Source organism: Strix aluco, chromosome 3 (assembly GCF_031877795.1).
Source record: "Strix aluco isolate bStrAlu1 chromosome 3, bStrAlu1.hap1, whole genome shotgun sequence".
Taxonomy (NCBI): domain Eukaryota; kingdom Metazoa; phylum Chordata; class Aves; order Strigiformes; family Strigidae; genus Strix; species Strix aluco.
The window spans coordinates 109,950,370-109,974,406 of NC_133933.1; the positions used below are offsets into that span (position 1 = coordinate 109,950,370).

The 24,037-nt window shown below is 39.8% G+C and overlaps 1 protein-coding gene across 1 annotated transcript in view; it reads right to left on the minus strand.

Moving 5' to 3' along the window:
- DLGAP2 (DLG associated protein 2) overlaps window positions 1-23,682 on the minus strand; it is an 84,625-nt gene extending 60,943 nt beyond the window's left edge. The window contains exons 1-2 of the mRNA XM_074820797.1: window positions 22,666-23,682; window positions 6,631-6,842 (exon numbers count right to left, since the gene is read on the minus strand). Of these exons, the coding sequence (XP_074676898.1) occupies window positions 6,631-6,842; window positions 22,666-23,667 (1,214 nt within the window). The 5' untranslated portion in view covers window positions 23,668-23,682. The remainder of the gene's footprint in view (window positions 1-6,630; window positions 6,843-22,665) is intronic.
- Between the last annotated feature and the right edge of the window lie 355 nt (window positions 23,683-24,037).

A 24,037-nucleotide genomic window follows, 5' to 3' on the forward strand; every position in this document is an offset into this window, starting at 1 on the left:
GGAGACTCTGCACTTTATTCAGAGCCTTGGGATCCACCTTTCCATCACTAATCCAGGGTAATACATTTCAGCCCTACAACAAAAAGTTGGTATTCACTACAATGAGGCAGGAGATTTGGGCTCAATTACTGCCTGGGTTTCACACTATGCTGCTTCTAAGAGAACAAGGTGCCTAACACTGCTTAAGAGCATTTCCTATTATTCTGCAAAGGAAGAAAGGATGGGCACCATCTTCTGACCCCATAAAAGATACTTCCTAGGTAGCCAGATGACTAGCTGCCCTTCATCAGCATTCCCTCTTAACCCTGTGGACTAATCTAACCCAGATCTTACTGACTGCAGCAGAGAACACTACCACTGTGCCAGTGGCCCACTGATTGCATTATTAGTTGATAAGGCTTTGTAATTAGACCTCAAACTCTCCTCAGTAAATCTCCAATTTCACCCCTCAGAGACTCTGAGTAGATGTTACTACACTATAGGGCCTCAGAAAGCTACTAATGAAGTGTGTAATGAGGCTTTTTAGAGTCAGAAGATTGAGGAAAAAACAAAGATAAATAAAAAGCATATAAAAGATGAGGGTTACTTTTCTAGTGATTTTCCCCATCTTTTTTATTGAAAATATTTCTTGGGAATGGCTTCAAAACGATTCCTAATTTAAAATGCGGAAGAAGAGTTAATGGTAAATTGAAGTTTACCATTAAATATTAACAGAGGCTTGCATCACTGGTGTGCAGCAATGGATAGCATTGAAATAGGACATTAATTTCTCTAGCAAGGATGCTCTGCTTAAACTCTTAATCAATTATGTTTTTGCAGCACACCCACTCCTCCACATGTGCACGCTTACCTACAGCCTGCATTATCAAAACTTCTTTTTGTACTACCTGCTCACATGCCTTCCTGTCTGCTTACCCATCAGCTTAAGGTATCTGGACTATCAGCTGCCACAGTAAAGTCTGCCATTAAAGGTTCACAAAACAAAAGTACACATTGCTGTCACTGATTTTGTTTTGTTGTAGTTTAACCTATTTCATCTTCATTTTTGCAGCATCTAGTTTCCCAAGAGTCACTTCAGAGCATAATGGAAAACTTCAGCACAGCACGACTATTCATTTGCGTGAGTGATACCAGTTTGATCTTCAAATAGAATGTGTTAACTTTCGGCTAAATGCTATTGTTATCCCTTTTCACTAAATGGTTAGACAGTTTTCAGAGTCTTCTGCAATACTTTAAAAAGGAGATACTGAAAATGGAACTTGCTATTTCTACAGTGCTATCCTGTTCATTATATAATCAGTATATTAAGTACTCTTTTCCTGAAAACAAGAAGCACCAAATAACCAGAATATTATCTTCAGTAATAAAAATGCTTTTCCATCACATTGTCCTCTTTTCAGCTTTTCTTTCTGGATCCCAGTGTCTCTGATGCTTCCATCTATTGGCTTTACTTGTTTTTGTCACAGAGAAATGACATGTACTAGGTTGGAAGGACACCGTTACAAATCACATGGCTCGGTCTTTCTCCCAGGATTGCACAAAACTTATTTAGGACAGATGTTCCCTTTGTTTCAGCTACTGGTTCCATAAACTGTTCAGCTATTTTGACCTTTACTGTAAATGAAAATACCTAGCAGCATGTCTACCTTCTACAAGCTACCTTCTGCAAACTACCTTCTAACACAGTTTAACTCCATCCCCAGCAGCATCACAGCACAGCAGAGAAAAGTGGACTGAATTGGAAGGGCTTGCATTTCACCTCCAGAAGACCTATATTTGTTCATAGAATACCAAAACTGACATCTGAAAAATTTCGTATGTCTAATCAGAATGCCAAATAAAAAATAATTTTTTTCTCCTGGGACTACTGGGAGTCAAGATAATTTCCACAATAAATGGGATTGCTGGCACTGTTCCAAGAAAGCAAAAAGTTGGAAAGGAAGCAAATTCAAGTATGTGTCCTATCTCCACCACAGCAAGCCTTATTGCATTATATTTCACTCAAATGCAATTTCATAAAAATAATAAATTATACTGGCCTTCAACTTGATGTTATAGGACTAAGTAGTGCAACATACTATTTAGTTTGAAACAGCATTCACAATGAAATAATTGAAATGAATTTATCTTCAGTCAGTAATGTAGATATTTAGGCGCATTTAATTTTTGAGAAATACAGCAAAACTTCAGTTCACTTAGGCTACAGCTATACTCAGAAACAAGCTAGGTCTGTTACCTGACCCTTTGGCCAACTGACTTGTATGCTTAAACTTCCTTATCCTATAGGGAGGGCAGATGCATCCAACAGGGTTAGTCCCTGAAGCATGCCTGGGCACTATCTAGAGGAGAGCCAGGTGGCCTAGGCAGAGAGCAGGCTGAGGATCATCCTGGCTGTACTGGCAGTTTGACAGAGGTGGTGATCAGATGATGGTGGTTGGGTATATGCCCTGCTTCTGCTGTCTGCGCAAACCAGCAGTGGCAGACCCTGCACTTCTTTTTTATTCCCGCTCAGAGTAAAATATAGTCCTTTCCAAGAGTAACTTAAAAGAAATTATTTCAGAATTTTAATGCTTCTTTTAAATCAGTTACATTTACCTATTTGTATGTTGTTAAATAAAATCATTTATTCAGATACAAATATGAATTTTTATTGTTTATGAATTTTTAATGTTCAATTTGCTGAATCTTTGAGCAACACAAACCGACAAAATATGGGATTACTTCTGTCAAGGTAGAAACAGAATTTAAATGGAAAAGAACTCCTTGCAAAGATGCCTGATAAAACTTAGAGGAGAAACATGCACACAGAAGTCTGTTGAAGGTTAAGTAAAGGCTTTTCTAATTTTCATTTTATCCTATTCAGGATAGCGATAGCAAACTAGGTTTATTCTTATAAAATCCACCTACATATGTTTTGCAGCCAATGCATGTTTTTACACCGCCAAAATTATAAATATTCAGTTTTTATTACAGGATTACTGGTGCTCTGTCAAACCTCAGTTCTGAGCTCTTCTGTCACCCAAGCAGAGGACTAAGAGAGTATAAGCCCCATTTTATTTCTGTGCATTAGCTCCCTCCTTCCTGATAAACAAGCTAAAAAGCCAGCTAATGCAGCTGACATCTTGAATTATGTAATTTCTCATAATACATACCAGAAATGCTATTCAGCCCTGCTATACATGCAGGAATGCTGTTCCAAACATTGGCTTCTGGCTCAGCAGCACGATCAGTGGTACAAAGAGTACTCGGCATGCAGTGGGGATTACTGAGCTGTGCCAGAGGAGGAAGGAAGACTCTATAACCATCATCCCTTGCTACAACCTTCATAGAAATCACAGACATAGAAGGTAACCACAGTGACAGGGAGATGGAGACATACTGGGAGAAGATGGCTTGTGGTGAAAACCCAGGTTTAGGATCAGCGCTTTGTATTCCTGTCAGACAAGAAATTTTCTGTCTGCTTTAAGACTGCTGAAATTCACAGATTTTTGCAAGAAAGACATACAAGAACCAGAATAGTTGTCACATTTCTGCCTGAAGTTCACTAGAAAAAAAAGTGTGTATGTTAGGCTGGCAGATTCAAGGTGCTGCCCCTCAGTTTAAGGGAAAACCGAGGATTTAAAAGATATCTGTCAGCAGCAGCCTGGCTGCTCAATTATTCCTAGTGCAGTGTTTGTGACAAATTCTCAACAGAGCCCTTAATAATATTTCACAGTATTACAAAAAGCTTCCTCCTTTTCCGACTCCAGTTCATGGTAACTATGCCATTAAATCCTTTGGGACCATGAACAGGCACAGCTGTCAATCCTAGAATACTGCATCAGCATCACACTCATGTTTTAATCAATTATATTTTGAGCAGTGTATTTTCAATACATGGAAAACTGACAGAAGACACAACATTTAGTACTGGCCTACTAATAACCACCTGCCTTCAGGATTTAACAGATCAGAAAGATTTTTTTTCTTGAAACATATTCTTTGTTTGAATACGTATGTATGTCTCGGTGCTGTCTGGATCTCTTTATAAGCTGTAGGTGTCTAGGGCAGGCACTGAGACCTGCTGCTCACAGGAAAATTTGTGCTGTTATCTACATTCACTTGTGGGAGGCTGTCCTGTTTTCAGCTGGGATAAAGTTAATTTTTGTTGAGCTGGGAAGGGGCACAGCTGGAGTTCCAGACCTGGATTGGCTATCAGAGTATTCCATATCATGTGGCATTATGCTCAGTATATAAGGAGGCAGGTTCTCTCTCGCTTCTGTGTTTGTGATGGTGGGATCTTCATTATTTCGGGATTGCTGGACTGGAGTGGGCTGGGTATCACTTGGTGGTTAGTGAGCAAGCGCATTGTACTTTACCTATTTGTACTTCCTATTATTGTTATTGTTTTGTTTTATTACCATCACTAAACTGGTTTTTATCTCAACCTACAGGTCTCCTTTTGACCCTTCCCTATTTCCTGGGCTGGAGGCGGGGAGAGTGAGCAACCAGCTGCGTGGTGTTTGGCTGCCAGCCAAGTTCAAATCATGACAGAGGACCAACCATAGCTGAAAACATAAAACAGAATAGTATATATTTTATTTGGTACTTGAAAAGTTAGAACTGTCTCTGAGAAAATATTTAAGTCTGTGGTACTACAATGGATATGACATACCCTCCAAAACAGGATGACTGCATCCAAACTGCCTTCTGTGAATGATCCCTGGCCTATACCAATGACCAGAACTTGGCTAGGCAGTGGCTGGAACAGTGCTAATAGACCCAGGCAACAAGTCTGCAAGGGACCACTCCACAACCTTGTCAGTGTACATGGTCAGGTTTCTGTACTCAGGTCTGTGTTCTGGAAATGTTTAATTTACCATCAGGAAGACATCTGGTTGATGTGTGGAAGTCTGACAAAGTCACCTGTCTCCTCTTTTCCTGTTGCCTCCAGAAGGGTCATTCTTAGTAAGCCACAGACATTAGATCACTCTCCCTTAGCACATCTTATCCCACAAGGATAATTGCCCTTTTGCAACACCCACAGCTTTCAGATCCATTTATGAGAAAATACAAGACTAAAGAATTCGCAACACATGTCTCCAACATGGCTCAGAAATTATGGGCTTCTCATCCTGAAAGGTTTCTGCTCCCACTGACACATGCTCACAAGCTGAAAATTAACCACCTTTTTTGTTTTCTGTGGACTTTCAAAATTTGAACTGAACCAATTGATGCAGCCAGCATGCCTCAAACCCAAAATTCAGCACAGATACAATGACTGAGGATATAAAAAATTCAAATGTTACTTCCAACCACTGTCATTAAGAGCTCATAATTTCGTCTTTGGAAATCAGCCAGGTACAGGTTTGCCAGCAATACTTACATTACAGACCATGTTTTCATCATTGAAACTAATATTCTAGCAAGTCCTTCAGATTCACGTTCAGAATTTGTCTCAGTTACCTAAACATAGGTCTCTGGCACTCTTTGAGATGCCATTAGGTATCCTGCCTGGATTTTAGTTGCCAATCGAGAGCAGAGACCTGTCAGTCTTGTTTCATGGTATCTCAGAAGCCTTACAGCAGCTTATGGTACAGACTCCTTTGTGCATCTGAATTGAGCCTACAGAGATGCATGAGTAAGCTATACAAAACTACAGAGTTGTAAAATGTTCTCTTCAATAATAGTGAAAGTTGATGGTTTTCTTCCAGATTGCAAGCTAAATAATTCAATTTAATTAAACCAAAAAGATTTTTGCCTAAGGTTTTTGTTTTATTTTATGAAAAGGTGAGTCACTTTGGTATACTATGCATGGTATTACCTACAGAACAATAAACAACTTTTGATCAAAGGTTGCACTCTTAATTTCTTCATTTTATGCATTTCTTCCAGGCAAAAAGATCAATTTTCTATGCCGTGAGAAACACCCAGTCACATTAATTGAAGCTTCAGATTTGAAATCAGGTACCACTCTGAAACTGTCTTCAGGAGTATACTTAGAGTTTAGTTATAAAATGATTGAGAGGATAAAATGGAGAGAAAAATAAAGATCTATTTGAAAACCTATATAACTGCATATTTTCTTACAGTTTTAAAATTTGCTTTAGTTATTTAATAGATCATATTGTAGGTAGTATGAATGAAAAAAACCCTCAGTCAAACAAAATCCTCCACAATGTGTTTAAATACACAGCTGATACACAAAGCATTGTACCGATAAAGAAGGTGTGAGATGCCCAATATATGATACAATTATATATTTGTTATTATACCTAGTATAGAATATATTTTCTATTTCAGAGAAAGCAATGAAATAACAAAGACTTATAATATAAAACAATCCTTCTAGAGAAGAAATATTCAGAATTTTAAAATTTTGATAAAAATATAGCTATATTTCTTTCAGTAAATATAACAAACTCTTTCTGAAGTAGCAGATTTATTATATGAATGGAGGAAGATGGCAGTTTTTCATCCAGTAATCACAAGAAACTGGCTAATTTAAAACAAAGACTCAAAAGTTAGCTTTTTAACTACAGTATCATATTTTCTCATGGATACTAACCACTATCAGTAAGACACAAAGAAAAATTACCCAAGTCATGGCAACTTTCAAAAAGGTGTATAACATGGTATAGTGAAACTTACTTTTGATGATCTCCCAGTGGTCTCTGTCCAATGGATTTTAATAGCGACTCTGGTCGTACTGTTAATTTTGGTGATGTCTTGGGGCTAGTATCAGAGTCTCCACTTTCTTCATCTCCCATGGCCTTAATATAGCTCCCACTTCTCATTCTTCTGCAGGGGATCTCTTCATCTTTCCCACCAGCTGGGTATCCTCCCCATTCATCCTGAGGTACCTAATGGAGACCATAAAACACACACATGAAATGTGCATTTATTTTTCATATACTTAAATACTTCCTTCAATTTTTCATTTTACAAAGACAAGTAATGAATTTTTTATTCTTCAGAAACAGATCACTTAGAAAGACATTTCTAAGGTTCCCAAATGATTTGGCAATTTAATTCCAACTTCAAGATTGGAAATTTTCCATTTATAAATGTTGGAACCTAAGGAACAATCAAGTCATGGTTTGTGAGCTGAGCTGCAATATTTATTTGTAGACATGCTTTAAATTGCAGGAAGGAGCTTAGCTCAACCTCTTAAAAGTTTACACACAGGTTTCCAGCTGATAAACAGTAAGTTGATCAGGTGTCTCAGACCTAAAACTCAATGAAAACTGAGCACTTTAAAGTCTTTTACCAATTCTCCTTATACGGGCCTTTGGCTGCTTTTCAGGAAGGTGGATGAAGTATTTAAATTAAACTAAGCTGTAATTTTGGCATAAATGGATAGGATTCTGATTTAGGGCAAACTTTTGTGAAAAAAAAATGTGGCAATTTGACGTTTTTCTTAGTTAGAAACTGAAAAATAATTCATAGAGATTCTAAAATATCAGGAACATAGCCAGTTAATTATTAATACATTTTGTTGAAGCTGCTTTCATGCAGTTGATGTGGTTTTTCAAATAATAAGAGTGGTAGTCAGATAATCCACAGCTGGTGGATGGATAGCTCTCTGCACCACAAATTGGAGAGAATTGAGCAGGAATATTCCAATCCAAAGTGAAATCGGCCTTCTTTTAAGATTTATGGTTAAATTCAGCAAGACTGTCTCTGCCAGTATTGCTCATTCTTTGCTTTTTGTTTAATCTTCCAAGGTGCTGAGTCCTCTGGTCCTAATCCAGAAACACACTTAAGCATTTGCTTAACTTGAAGTATATAAGCAACTCTCTGAAATCCATTATAATGACTCATGGTTAAAAAGAAGGATGTGACAGAGTACACTAGTGGACCAGGACTGATGTACTTGGCAGCATCAAATCCTTGATCAACATAATGACTTCATATATATTAAACAGTGCAATGACATTATTTACCAATATACTATAAATCTGAAATTCCAGTTAAACATATACTGAGGACTTTCTGCAAACCAGGATGTCTAATAAAGACTTTCAAGTCATATCTGAGACCTTCTACAGACAGTTCACTGCAGAGCTGAAGAAAATGCTCCCATTGGTTCGAGCAGTCTTGGAGATCAGATTTAAATAAGATCTGCCTGTCATCTTTACTGCCCTTTCAGGGTACATGAATTAGCCACACACCAAGTGAATGGACCTAGAGCTTTGAGTCCCAAAAAGGATTTAAGGAGGAAATGCAGTTTTAAAAGAGGGTGAACAAGTAAAGATAGAGATATTAAATTAAAGAAGCAAGATCAGGAGAGAAAAAAAGAGAGACTGAAGATGAAGTCAGATAAGAAGAGATGAAACAGATCACACAGATCCCCAGTGGGATGGCGAAGAGAAAATAAGGTGCAGGGGTTGAGACAAGGACAGGGAGGGCTTATGCACTAATTATGGTCAAGGAAAAAAAGACATCTATTTAATTTGAACACCACCACCACTACTAATTTACCAATCAAACAGAGTAGGACCATATCTTAAAAACACCTTCCCCCCTGCCCTGCCCTTCTTCCTGGGCTCAGCTTTACTCCTGATTTCTCTACCTCCTTCCCCTGAGAGGTGCAGGGGGATGGGGAATGGGAGTTGTGGTCAGTTCATCACCCATTGTTTCTACCGCTCCTTCCTCCTCAGGGCAGGGACTCCTTACACTCCTCCCCTGCTCCAGCATGGGGTCACTCTCATGGGAGACAGTCCTCCATGAACTTCTCCAACATGAGTCCTTCTCACAGGCTGCAGCTCTTCACAAACTGCTCTAGCGTGGGTCCTTCCCGTGGGCTGCAGTCCTCCCAGCAACAGACTGCTCCAGTGCGGGTTTCTCTCAGTCCTGGCCTTCTTCGGGCAGAGCCACCTGCTCCAGGGGTGACATCCATGGGCTGCAGGGGCACAGCCAGCCCTCTCCCCACGGGCTGCAGGGGAGTCTCTGCTCCAGTGCACTTCCCCCCCCTCCTTCTTCACTCACCTTGTTGTCTGCATAGGTATTTCTCTCACATCTCACTCCTCTCCTTACTGCAGGTTTTCCCCTTCTTAAATATGTTATCACAGAGGCACAGCCACCATTGCTAATTGGCCCAGCCTTGGTGCAAAGGTGGGTCTGACTTGGAGCTGGGGGAGCTTTGAAAAAGCTTCTCACCAGATCCACCTCTGTAGCCCACTGCCCTGCTACCAAACCCCCACCACACACACACAAATGCAACACACATGGGCCCACTGCAAACTATACTGTTCAATTTTCTGTACTAAAGCTGAATTATTATGTTCAGTCTTAATATTATTTTTTCAAAAACTCATAACTTTTTCATAGAATAATTATTTTGGTTTGAAATCACTTCATTTTAGCTCAAAGATAATTAGATAGAAAGTTTAAAAATACATTGATCAATAACACTTTACTTACTCAAATGCAAAAAATTATTAGTTTCTCAACTTTCTTTTATCTGAAATTCTATGTTCAAATAACTAGATAAGGACTGGATTTAAATGAGTAAACATAGGCTTATTTGTTGATTGAAGTTGGAATCTTACTTTAAAAGATAGGAATGACTGATTTTTTACATTAAAGTATCTAAAAAATTAAGTTTCTTCACTGTGATAAGGAGCTTCATGAGGACAAATCTTACAGTTATGTGCCTTACTATTTTTGTTGATTACATTTCTTTTGCTTTCTGAATTCATAAGTTAAATGAATTCACATAAAAGCTAAAAACTGAAGAGGCCCTGCTCCATTTGTGCTTGTGATGTACAAAATACACCAAGAATTCCTTTCTAATCAGAGTAACTCATTGACTATCACAGAAGCATTTATGGTTGAAAAACATATTCACAATTAAAATATGTCATTTTTTACCCTTCAGCCATTCAAAGGAGCAGAATACAATGAACACAGGGAAAATGTTTCTGGAGCCTGGCAAGCAAATTTGGCAATGTGTTCTCTTAGGTTACACGCAGAGTGTAGGAAAACAGCTGGAGTCCTTTTGCTGTCTTCAAAGACCAACGAAAGGGCCCTTAACAATGTTTTTCCTCATGGACTGAGAATAAAAGCAAAATTTGAGTCACAGTTTAGCTTGGTTCATCATTTACTTTAGCTGAAAGGTTAAATACTTGGAAAAATCTTTCCAAATCCAGGCCATCTCAGACCCCAACATAGCTTTAAAGAAAAGCAGAAGAATTATAATAATGCAGGAAAGATTTTTATTTTGAAATATTAACAAAAATATTTAACAGCATGCGTGAGGGTCATTAAATGCATATTTTCTAAAACATGAAAAGGGCTTTGCAGCTTGCAGAAATGCTTTCTTACAATAGTTACCAGCCCCTGAAATTCCCATCTGCAGGGCTTGCAGCTGCTAATTGGGAATAATTACCCTAATTAACTACTTGCATATAGTGATGAGTGCTGATATTTATAACGTCTAAAAAGGCCTTCCTCCTGTTCTAGATGTTAACATGAATCTTTGTATATGCAGTTTCTATCCACATAGGAATTAGACTGCATATTACCATATGAATTTCCTTTTGTAAGAACAACGAGCTGACAAGGTCTAGATCTTTTAATTTAATTCTGTCACTGGCTGCTGATTTGGTTGTAACTATTACAGAGAATGATGAGTCTCTTTCATAAATTTCATGCACTGTTGCTGTGAGGAGCACAACCAAGTTCAGGAAATTTGGGATCTTTTAATGGTTCTGCTACTGATTCATTGTGATATCTGATATTAGTCACTTAGGGCCAATTTTATTAGAGCACCTGGTACCTAAAACTTAATACATTTTATGAAGCCAATCCTGAGAGTGAACTCCAGAACCTTAGGTAGGACCCTAAATTCCCCATAAAAGGCATTTAGGAGAGTTAGCTCCTTCAGAGTAGCATCCAAAAGGAACCAAAATGTCCCTTTAGTTAGCAACCAAAATGCAAAACATGAAGAAAATCTTGAATGCTTCTCCTTTCGTGGGTTTATTGTATTTGATTACAGGCAGCAGAAAAGCCCTTCTGTCATTTCCATTCACAGTTTAAAACCATCTTCTGAAGAACAAATTCAGATTTTTTTTTTTTTCAAAGAACTAAGCAGCCTTATTCTTTCCTTCCATGACAAAACGGCTGTGGAACGGGGACGTGTTACTGCCCACCAATCAATAATGGTTGGGGTGCTCAGGAAGGAGAAGACTTAGGGCTGATAAATAAGCTTGCATACTCTCCTCATCTTTTTGTAACACATGGTCTTTTCATGAAACACTCACAGATTGCCTGGGGAGAGCTGGTTAGAAGAGAAGGACTTCATGTAAAAGACAGGGTGCGTTGCAGCCTTGTGATCCAGGCACTTACCTGGAATGAGGGAGCTTGGTTATACTTAGTTATACTGGACTTCAGCAGTAAGTCTGTAACCTGATTCTCAGATTGCACAGATTCTGCATGTAAACAACAGCATGTTGTCAGGGAAAACAGGGATGAGTTCACCAAAATTCTGGAACAAACTAGGAATCATGGAATTGCTGAGGTTGGAAGGGACTCTGGAGGTCTCTAGTCCAGCCTCCTGCTCAAAGCATGGTCAGGCACAGCAGGTTGCCCAGGATGGTGCCCGGCTGGATTTTGAATGTTTCCAAAGATGGAGACTCCACAACCTCTCTAGGCAACCTGTTCCAATGTTTGACCACACTCAGGGGCAAAAAGTTTTTCATTATATCTAATCAGAGATAGGTAATCTAGGCTCTCATTTAGGAACTAGTGCTAGCAGTGTGAATACCCAACCTTGTATCTAAGAAATACTTATGTCAAAACTTGAAGAACCAATGAAATATTAATTCTGGACTTTGACCACTGTTAATTCAAGTTTTTTTTATTTCAGTTTAGGATTTAGCTAAAGAAGTCAAACTGTCAACAGCCACTGGCATTTCAAAAAAGATCTGTTCCTCTTGTTCCACCCACTTCTATGACATTTGCTCCCAGCTCCCAGAATTTTAAAGGTGACCTACCACTAAACTGCTGATCTGCTTAAAATTTGGCATATCACTTTACTATCTAAAATGAAACACTTCTAAATACATGGCTTCAGCTGAGGGAGCTGACTATCACTTCTTCATATTTCTTATTCTCAAAGGTTAAAATAAGGATTACCTACCTCATAGGAGTCCTGTGAAATTTAATTAGCATGCAGATGTAAAATCCACTGAAATATTCATTATGACCTAAATCTTATTTTAGTAATATAAACTTCACATTTTACTAGAAGCAGAAGCTGTCTGTGCATGAAATTAGACTATAGATGACATGAAGAAAGGTAAGATATGAAACACTATGTAGTAGGTATGTAATTTTTGTAATTTTATGCTTTCTCAGCCTGGTCAAGAAGATGACACGTCCCTCCCCAAAAAAGAAGGTCACAATCTGATATGTAGGTAAGAGATTTTCTCTTAAATCATGCCTTCTTCAAGGAGCCTCAGAAAAACAGCCTTTGTGCATAGCTGCAAGTAGATGAAAGTAGATGACAATCTTGCAAGACAGACAGAAATGCTTTTTAGTTTGATAGAAAGTCTCATTGATATTATAATGGGAGGTGGGAGCTGGACCTCCTGTGTATTCAAAAATTTTGCTGAAGAAGGAACACTGACCAATTACTAGAATTTTCTTCTGAAGTTAATGACAGTAATGACATTTACCTGTTTACTGGCTGTGGACTCTAGACCCTATTGGTTTAGCTTTTTGCAGGAGGGAAGAGTGCAGTATCTGAAAATAAAACTTTGTTTTCTCAGTAGCTAACCTTGTGTCTGCACCTCAACACCATTCTCAGTGCTCATTTTTTAACTAGTTTTTTCTCTGTTTTTTTTTTTTTTTTTTTTTTTAATGTGCTGATTCATTGTTCAAAGAATATGAATTATACATTGAAGCCATTCAAAAATATCTACAAAATATGCCAGGGATGACTCCTCACCACTAGCATTGCCAGTCCTTGTAATTAGCTTTAATTTTCACATGCCACCCCCTACTCCCTGAACTCCTTGACAGCTCAAAAGCACAGAGAATTCTTGCAGCATTCCCCAAAAGTCTGTCCATCAAGGCAGGAGCTAATCTGAGAAAGGAAGAGACATCTTAGCCTTGCCAGCCATTCTCTCCAGGCTATGAACAGTCATATTATCACAGAAAGAGAAAGAAAATTACATAGATTGCAAACAATATATGTTTTACATTGGATTGAAAACAACTTGAAACAACTGGACACCCATGCAGATCACAGAACACAAGCATAATATTCCAGCTGGGAGATGTTCGAATAGGCAGACCAGTACCAGCATTATTTACTGCCTGATTTTAGTTTTTCACATGTAGTTCCAAGCAAAGCTGCACTGACTGATCCTTGATTGAAAGAAGATTTCTGTTTGGTGTACTCAGGATTGCTTAGTCACCACTTCTGTATTTTCTAAAGAACAGTGTTCTTTTAATTTAAATTATAATTTATAACTCATATCTCAACAGTGATGAACTCAAAAAAAAGAACCAGCACTATGTTTCCTAACTGGGTCTCCAGCAACAATATGAATTGCAATCTGAGGATGGTTAAATACTGTAAATAGTGTTGTGAGGACTGTGGCTTTGTTTATACTGTTTGGATGAATGTGGGCCAAATGCCTACCTCATGACCTGCTGTGCTCATATTGCTGGCAAAGACCCTTGCAGTTCAGCCACCTCCAAATCATCTGCTATGTTGCCGGATCTCTCTGGGACCCTCTGGACTTTGTGCTGTTTTGACATGGTGGAGCAAGGTGCAGTCAGAGGGCAGTGGTGGGCTTGTCCACACTATAAGTGATTTTAGCCTGCTAAGCCTGGAGTTCACTGAGATCTTGTGCCAGAACTTTGATATGAGATGAGCTTGGACTGAAGGGAGGGCCTTGCCTGGACTTAAATGAGAACCTAGATATATATATCTCATATATATGTATCTCAGTCTAAGACACAAACCCAGTAGGGATTCAACCAAGAAACCTGAGTTCCAGCTGGCTGCATATTTCCTTTTGTAAGTGACCCAGGATGCTGCTTCATGGTCAGCTTAAGCCACTTTAAAATTATACTACCTTCAACTTAAGTGGGGCAGGTTTTCCTTAAGCAATATCCAGCTTTTCAAGCAGTGCTAGTAATGGTAAAGTGACTTAGAGTTCTGCCTGGCCTCGGTTTTGGGGCCACTCCTGTTTAACATCTTTATTGATGATCTAGATGAGGGGATCGAGTGCACCCTCAGTAAGTTTGCAGATGACACCAAGTTGGGTTGGAGTGTTGATCTGCTCGAGGGTAGGGAGGCTCTGCAGAGAGACCTGGACAGGCTGGAGCGATGGGCTAAGGCCAACTGTAGGAGTTTCAATAAGGCCAAATGCCGGGTGCTGCACTTGGGCCACAACAACCCCCAGCAGCGCTACAGGCTTGGGGAGGAGTGGCTGGAGAGCTGCCAGTCAGAGAGGGACCTGGGGGTGCTGATTGACAGCCGGCTGAACATGAGCCAGCAGTGTGCCCAGGTGGCCAAGAAGGCCAATGGCATCCTGGCTTGTATCAGAAATAGCGTGGCCAGCAGGGACAGGGAAGTGATCTTACCCCTGTACTCGGCACTGGTAAGGCCGCACCTTGATTATTGTGTTCAGTTTTGGGCCCCTCACTACAAAAAGGACATTGAATGACTCGAGCGTGTCCAGAGAAGGGCAACGAAGCTGGTGAAGGGTCTGGAGCACATGTCGTACGAGGAGTGTCTGAGGGAACTGGGGTTGTTTAGTCTGGAGAAGAGGAGGCTGAGGGGAGACCTCATCGCCCTCTACAACTACCTGAAAGGAGGTTGCAGAGAGCTGGGGATGAGTCTCTTCAACCAAGTAACAAGTGATAGGACAAGAGGGAATGGCCTCAAGTTGTGCCAGGGAAGGTTTAGACTGGATATTAGGAAGCATTTCTTTACAGAACGGGTTGTTAGGCGTTGGAATGGGCTGCCCAGGGCAGTGGTGGAGTCCCCATCCCTGGAGGTGTTTAAGAGTCGGGTTGACATAGCGCTGAGGGATATGGTGTATTTGGGAACTGTCAGTGCTAGGTTAACGGTCGGGCTGGATGACCTTCAAGGTCCTTTCCAACCTAGACGATTCTGTGATTCTGTGATTCTGTATGACCCTCATAATAAAGTTAAATAAAGGTAAGTTTTCAGCTGCCTGGAGGTCAGCTGGCCTGCAGCACTCCACACCCATGCTATTGAGCAATCATTGAAAGAAATCTTTCCCCCAAGGAACCATAATATCAGCAACTGAAACTAACTACAAGTTTTCCTGACAGATATTTTTGGGAGAGGTAGACTGAACTGCCTGAAAAACAATGGAGCCCAGGTTTTTGTGACTGATGAAGTTGTGGGAGACAAGACTCTGAGTGCGTGAGGCATGCGTTCCTGCTCACAGAAGGTCACCTGCTTCCCTGTGGCCTTGCTGTATCACGTCTAACACTCCCACAGGCAGCTGGGGCTCTGTGCAGCACAGCGCAGGCGTTGCAGTGCCTTACTATTCCGTCCTTTTCTAGCCACTTTCAGAAATGGGAAAATAAAGTATCATCAGACCCTTCAGCCCAGACCCTCAACATTGCATGACCTATTAGCCAAAATCACCTGTAGGTCCCTCTGGAAATATCTTTGCCTTTGCCACTGCAGACACTAAGGAAAATTCAGAGTTGTGACCTGTGTGAGTGGAGCAAGACCCCACAGACATGGTCACAAAAGTATAGAGTAAGGAAGAAGAGGTGCTCCAAACGTACTTAAAATGCACACAGTACCTCTAAAACCACAGAGACTGCAGATGTATCAAGGACTCCGTTGTTGCAGAGCTATTATAATGCTAGACAGGGCAGCTGTCCCAGAGCTGACCCAAAAGGTGGCCTGTAGTAAACAGTGTCTTATTTAATCTAAGCAGGAAATGATATCACCTTTTTTTTCCTATTTATTATAGGGCTACTACTGAAAAAAACTGCATGACTTTAAAAAAAATGATTTTAAAAGCTATATAAAATATATATATACACATTTGCTTTTCATCCATTTTTCTCATTTTAACTAATGATTGACAGATGACTCCAATAATTTAGCTTACAGAACGAAATGAGTAATTTTTTTTCCTGTCTAGTTACTAGGTAATGCTTAACTATCTGCACACTTTTCAAAAGACCAGTTCTCCTTACCAAAAGTACCAGGGACCTTGTCCATCTAGACATTCAGCCATTTAAACACACCTGCAACTCCACTTTAAAAGACAACCTTTAAGCACAGCCCTGTAAAATGGCCAAAACCAGATGGAAAAAAACATAAATCAAAGCAAAATTTATGAATTCTTCATCATTTTTTACAGTCACCTCCTTGTAGGAAAAATGGTATAAACTGCTCAGGACAGGAGCCGGGTGTGCCCTAGGCAGCAAGCCTGCAGCATAGGAGAGAGTGCGGTCATTACAGCCCCAAGTGCGTGTTCCTGGCTGTCTCATCAGATGGATGCAACTGGCCTGGGTCTATAAAATAATAAGTTACTCCTGGCTGAAAACTTCTTCAGACTCAGTGACACCTTTGGGTAACAACTGCAAAGGTCAGCCTTCAGCTTCGGTGAGGCAAACATTGAAAAACAATTTGGCAACATGCTGTACTAACATTATAAAGAAGGACAATTCCCCCTGATTAAAGGGCAGTGGGATCACAGCCTCCCTTTTCTGCTCCTAGCTTTGACATTTCTACAGTAATAGGGACTTGCTTTGGCAGCTTTAAGAAAATACTAACTCTGAAATTTCTACTCTTTTTTGGAAAAAACTTCAGCAATTCATTTCAGCCAATATAAGCATCCTAGTACATGGGCATGGAAGCAGCGTGCTGTTTAATCACTGATTAAAACAGTAATTCAAGATATCAGTAATCTGAGACAACTGTTTGGTCAGAGCTTTACACTATCATTTTTCTTTTTTTTTTTTTTTCTTCCTTCTTTTTCCCTTGGAAGGGGCATTTAAGAAGTATTCTGGGATTTGTGACACATGAAACTGTCAGCATGCTGTAAACACAGGGAAGTGTATTAAAACCTTTTTATTTAATACTCTTAAAATTGTAGTGCCATACTTCAGAGTTACGATGGGTAGAGAGAGCATTATAAGGAACAAGTATGAATGGTTGAGCTTGCTGCTCTGTATGGCAGGATTATACCTTACTGACCTGGCGAATAACTCCACAGAGTGGCCCCTGGTGCTGTACCAGATGTTGCAGGCTGACATTAACACTGCAAATGGACTGTGGGGCATTAACTGTCCCATCATTTCCCTTATTGTCTGGGCATTACAGGTCTCTTGCACATCTCCACTCCTGACTGGGAGGGCACAGGGCTAGCTGAGATGTCCATGTGGGACTGTAATGGGCCGTGGAAATCAGAACGGCACAGCATGTGTCCATGCTGATTTAGGGTGCAGGCTACCCTGCTACCCTACTATTGCTACTAGCTTTCCCTGCTGTGGAAACAACCCAGTTAATTCTTGAGTGGTGACTGGTCATAAATCATTGTGAAGGCAGTGTGGGTGGTAGTGATTTGGCTGCTAGTATCAAAACTCTGCTGGCTCTGGCTAACTCCACAGTATGCATCAGTTGGTAGAGTATTGGATATAGTTTCTGTAGTTCATATATGGGGTTTATGTCAAGCAAACAGATACAATCTAGTTTCACAAAGATGAAGTGGTGAGAAAGGTGCACTGAGTTCAAATCCATCCATCCTCGCAAACCAGAGTGCAAAGCAGTAGCATGCCTCTCGAGGGCAACAGTGTCATTTGTGGGAATCTGTCCTGTCCCCAAGAAGAGTTCCTGGAAAAGTGTAACTGAGGGCATAATGCCTGTTTATCCATTAGCTTGTCCTCAAATCTCTTCTCCATGTAGGCATAACTTAAACCAGCAGCCTTGTTGAAATTGCTGCTTTTTTCTTTTTCTCTTTTAAGAGATCAACTCTTGTGCTTTTCTTTCATTCTGTAGAGTACACAGCTGACATTATTACCCACATGCTTAGCAGTGCCACTGCTGTAACAGATGACGCTAGTACTTAAATGCACTAGGAAGTCAGGAGTGGGCTGAAACCATTTTTAGAACAACATGCTATTTTCTTTTTTAGTGCTGACTCATTCACTGTACCTTGTGGTATGTTTACCTTGATTGCTTGCTGCTTCGCAGGCTGTTCAATGGCTGCGGGAGGAATACTAATCAGTGACACGTAGCACTGTGCTCCAGAACTTCAGTGATGGTGAGTGCTTTGCTCTTGCCTGTCTTTTGGCTTTATTGTAGGAATTCTCTTTAACTAGCATTCACAGGTATTTCAGTCCTGGAAACTGTAAGCAACACTTCTGTATTCATCATTTTAGCACAGCTATCTAGTTCGTATCCATTTTTCCTGTTGAAAATCTTTGCTCCTCACTAGTACACATATCAGAGTGACATTAATCAAAGTCATTGCACTGTATACATGTTGAACTTAATTAGCCAAAACAGCTGATGAAGACAGAAGAGATTTCACAACTCATTTATCTTTTTCTTAACATATTTTATATTAAAATTAAAATGACATGGAAAACAGTAGCAGCTGCTATAACTAAAACTATACAAAAATGCACTTTACTGCATGTGTGATGTACTTAGGCTATTCTGTGTGCTGAGTGAGATGACAGAAGTGTTTGGTGCCCAGAAAGGCATTTGTAGCTCAATTTGTCTGCACTCAAAACAGAAATTAAAGGCCCATACATAAAAACTGTTGCTAATCATTCACAAGAATCTGATAAATGCTATTAGTGTATAGTTACAAATGGCTGCTCTCTGCTCTTGTCGTGCTAGTTGACCATCTGGTTAACTTTACAGCTAAGATGATTTAACAATGAGCCGGAGGCCAAAAGGGCTTCCCACCCTTCCCCTCTCCCTTCTCTCTGCATGTACCCACCACCTCCACTGTATCAGGAGTGATGCAAATCTGATCCAAGCTTTAGATGGGAAAAATAACCACTATTTTATACAGCTTTATTTCTACTAATTTAGTTCTTTGAAAGTGTCCACTTTAGGGCTAGATGACCACTCATGCTGGAAGAGGGCACATTGACCGAATCACCTCTAACAAGAGCACACTCTCTGTCTGAGAAGATCCCCCAGATTCAAGGACTGTTTGTGGAGGAGCAGGGAATGTGATACTCTAAGAAAGGAGCCAGAGACCAAGCTTGGAGATTTACCAGGTTAAAGAAATACCTGTTTTTAACTCTAGGACACGACTTAAGTATATAATGTGCAGATGCCTTCAAAACCTCCTTTCTCATCTCCTGTTTTCAGGTATCTGTGAATTTGGTAAAATCTCCCTTCTTAGAAAGAAATTTCCTTTGTTCACTCTTCAGAGTTTCAGTTTTAAGGAAAAAGCAGCTCAGTAATTACTATGGAACACAAAATTGAAGCCCCAAAACACAACACAGAAAACATGGTCTCAAGCAAAGGCTTAATACACTGCCATCATCTTCCAGTTTGGACTCTGTATACCAAAACTCTACAGTGGAAAACAGAAGTAGCAATATTTTATACAGGTGTCGAAAGAAAAAATAACAAGAAGGAGACCAGTAGATAGAAAAGTGAGCTGGGTACAGTGAATCCTCATATAAATAGGTGGCAGAATAAAAGCCACATATATATTACAAATTTATAATATTAATATATAACCATAGAAAATTTATTTATCTTATTCTGAGGTATCAGATCACTGAAGGACTATAATTTCACAGCTTTGTTTCAAAATGAATTAAAAAATATATAGCTGACATCACTTGGGAGAAAGGTTTTTCAATATCATGTGTTGTAATGCTATAAACACAGAGATCCCATGAAGGGCCTGGGGTTTTTCACTAATCTGTGCAGTTATGCACCTTAGGGAAATCTGCTGCTGCATAATCAACTTCATAATCCCTTGAATTCTCATTGCCAGATATTCTGGAGCAAAGCAGTAAAGTCTCCTGGCTAGGGAACCTGACATGTTTCTCCACCTTTCTCAGTTTCTGAACCTAATGGTTATTTTTACCCAATCATTATTTAGTGATGTTTCTTACACTGCCATAAGAAAAGTTAAATATCCCTCCTCAGTTTCACGGATAGAGTAATTGAAGTGTACAGCCATTAACAAATTACATTTCCTGGGTCAGAGAGAAAGTTCATGGCAGAGCTAATAATGGGACTTACATCTCTGGTCTTAATGATTACAGTGTGACAGCACAGCATCCCTCAAAGCAGAAGTTTCAAAACTAAACATTTAGTTATGACATTGACAGAATGGGGTCCCTTCAGTTTGTTTGCTGACCTTGGGCTAGTGAATAAACCAGCTACTCAGTCTGAAGGATATTTATGCTCTGAATAGCATATTCAGATTCTATAGAACATATATTTTATTTTAATATTTTGTAATGAGAATATTCCTGTTATAGAATTCCTGGTATTATTGCTTTGGACACAACTGTAGATTCTTTATGGTAGTAACAGAGCACTCGACTCTTAACAAATTTCCATTATAGGATCCCTAGGGCTATTATCCCATTTTTAAAGGGGCTTAAAAACAAAGATCACAGAGAAAGTCTCTGGTGCAGCAAAAATTTGAATTCCCATCTCCTAGTTTTTAAGCTGGATAAACCTGCCAGTCGATGAACCTACCTAATTACTGGATGAAAATTCCTTTCTGTAGTCATCCCAATTCACAAAAAGCATAAAACAATGACTGCAAAAAATGTGCTTTCCTGTTCCCTACGCTTGCCATGGAGCTTGATCTAAAGTTTAGTGATAATCAAGTTAGTTTGTGAACTCAGTGTTTCACATTCACTTGAGGATGCTGATATAAATTGGGAGTAAAGAGAAGGCCCATGAAAAAGTAAAAACTGGTGGCTTCTGCAAAGAAAAATGAGATGTAAAGAAGAAGAAACAATGAAACATGATGAGAAGGAAAGCACAAACCCCAGCAGAGATGTAGAGGAACCAGAGCTGTCTGTGTAGAGGTAGGAGTATGTCACAGTAAGGATAAAGCTAACGATACTTAAACCTCTCTGTAATATTGGAGATGTACACATGGGTTTAGAACACACAAGTGGAACTCTCTGCACAGGATGCACTTACAGTTCTGGCTCATTGAGATAGATTAAAAAATTCCAGGGAAGTGCAGGCTGTTTTACATACATGAGAACCCTACTTGGATATGATAAAATATCACACCTGCCAGTCTAAATTGGAATCCATTTGCACGGTAGTGCTATGAGGGTTGCAATTTATTTATTTTATTTTCTCTGCAATGAGGAACTTTCCCTCTTTCAGAGGGGAAGATTGATCCTGGATCTCTGCATATTTGTTTGAAAAGATCTGGCTCTTCAAGTGTGACTCATTAGTTTTGGACCTCTGTTGCTCAGAGGGGAGAGAGCTCTGCACAGAAGTACAATGGTTGTTGCTAGCCTGTGTTTGCTGGTTTCTGCAGATCCCACAGGAGCTAAAAATCTCTAGATACATAAATCTGGAGTGGAGATTTGCCCATGTTAATGTGAGAATCAGTTAAGTTCTGGAGAAAGAGAAGTTCCTTGAAAAGAAATAAAAGAGAAGGTACTCAGAACAATGCAGGCTTTGAAGGCTGTATATGGTAAAAATACCCAAGGAAATATTTGTATACTATGTTTTTTCAGTGGCAAAGCTAGCTGAAGAAGTCCTCTCCACTACTCCCTCCTTTCTGCTCTGCTCCCACTGCAGTTCTCTGTACATCCTGATGTGCTAATGTCACTTGTCATGGGACTGTGTTGGAGCTAGACCATGTAAATGATGTAAATGTCTAAAAAAAGTATGTTGGCAGCTATTTTTTAAACCCATATCACTTTAAGATCCAGATCATCATGCAGCATCATAAAAGGCTACGTTAGCATGACTGTGGGGTGGCAAATGGCAGCAAGCAGCAGGTATAAGAGTTTAAATGTAGGAAAAAGTGGGAGCTTCTTGGTTGCTGCTAGAGAAAACAAGTGTGAAGAACACAACCACAAATAGACTGAATGCCAGGCCTGAAATATTTATCTCCCTGAGGTACCCATGTAACTTTCAATAAGGATAGCTTATAGTATGGTCTCAAAAGAGACTCAGTTCAATATGACCTCGTGTGACCCAATCACTAAAAGGGAGTTTGTGAGTAATCATCATCAAGACAAAGCAATTGAGTACACCAGTAAATCCATTCTCCTGTTACTTACAAAAACCCGGAGAAAAGGAATAAAAGAACACAAAAATAGGATTCCACGCAGCTTGTTTTTAAAATCACTCATTCACAGATGTGTTTGAAACATTTTTTCTAGACCCCTGGCTGCTGGCAGAACTGCCCCTTTTTCAGTCTGATACATGGATTTTATCAAGATGTTCAGTGTGAACTCCAAAGATGAAAACACATCCACTGACCTTAAACTAATTTATATCACACCAGTTTTATAGTTTTTAATCTGTGCCCCATAAACAAAGAAAAAAACTAGAATTTTCTCATGTTCATGGAATATCTGCATTAGGTGATCCATACAGATATTCTTTGAGATATACCGACTACCCTTGTATTTTTACGATGGCTGTGGCATAAACTGATGTTTTTTTCATTACAAATCTTAAGAAAATCTTCCTCTTACCTGAAGGTAATGGCACGGCCTCAAGGAAGGTTTGATTTCCTGATGAACCAGAGGCTTATCTAAGTTCAGTGATGATTTGCGATAAGCTTCTTTAGCCTGACTTACTGTGAGTGTGGACCAAGAACTCCTTTTCATATATTTACCATCGGGGGTCATTGCTAGCCCTTCACAAGCCGAACACTTCACATCATTGTTACTTTTGGAAGTCTTCAATGAGAGATCCCCAAAATGCCCCTGGAGCGCCTCAGGATAGCAGTGGGATATATGATCTGCATGGTGCCTATTTACCACACTAGGGGTTCGGTAAGTGCTATCACTGTCCAAATTATCATCAGAGCTCCACCAGCTGCTCATTCCAGATTTATGCTTGCTTTCTGGTTTTCGCTCCTTACTTTTACTCCTTTTGCTATGCTTGGAATGGTGGCCATGATGATGGTCATCCCCTCGACTGTCTCCCTTTGTTCCATTAACATTGCCCTTGGATGATCCTTCCAGAGAATGAGATTTAGTAAAAAGTTTCTGGACTGAATGAACAAGATGGCGTATTCTTCCTGGGCTCTCACTGCGTTGTTCCGCAGCTGTTGAGGTCCTCTGGTACTGTAAAGTGTGAAACCCATCCCGGTGAAGAGGAAGTTGTTTCTCAAATTGGTCCAAAAGATTTGCAGGAATACGGTTAATCTTAGGGTTACCGTGAGACATGGCGCAGTCGTCTCTTGAGTCGTAATGTGAGCTGTAGTGCATTCTGGGGAAAGTGCTACTTGACATGTGATCGCCCATTACCATGGGCATCATCATGCATTCAGAATGAATGGAGCTGCGTGGTGAGCAACGATGGTGGTCCATCGGGCAACTCTCTGTGGGGCTGAGAAGATATGATTGCCTTGGCTCCTGCCCATGGTGGATATGGTCGTGGGTGTGTTCACAATCTTCAGGGGATGCTAAGCCACAAGTATGAGCTGAACATAACTGTGGTTGGTTGCGACTACCAGATAATCCTTTCATATTCCTCGGAGCAGGAGAGTATCTTTCTTCATTGAAGTGCTGAGAAGGCGACCATGAGTACTGCTGGTCTGTCAGGAGAACACATAAACCTATGTTATGTGTCTGATTAAAATATTAATTTGCAAAATCCAAGTATATTGCAAAACTAAACATTTTTTCTCTATGAGTTTGATGGAAACTCTCACCATTCATGGAATTTCATTCACCATTTTAAAACTGGTTAAAATTGCTCACTATGACCAAATTATGGGGTGAATGCAGTCTCCTTCTTGTTTGCAAAACTGTCTGCTAACAGTTCTAAATTTTATGAAGCTATTCATTATGCAAATTTACTCAAGTAGATTTAATGCATACATTCAATATTCAGTTT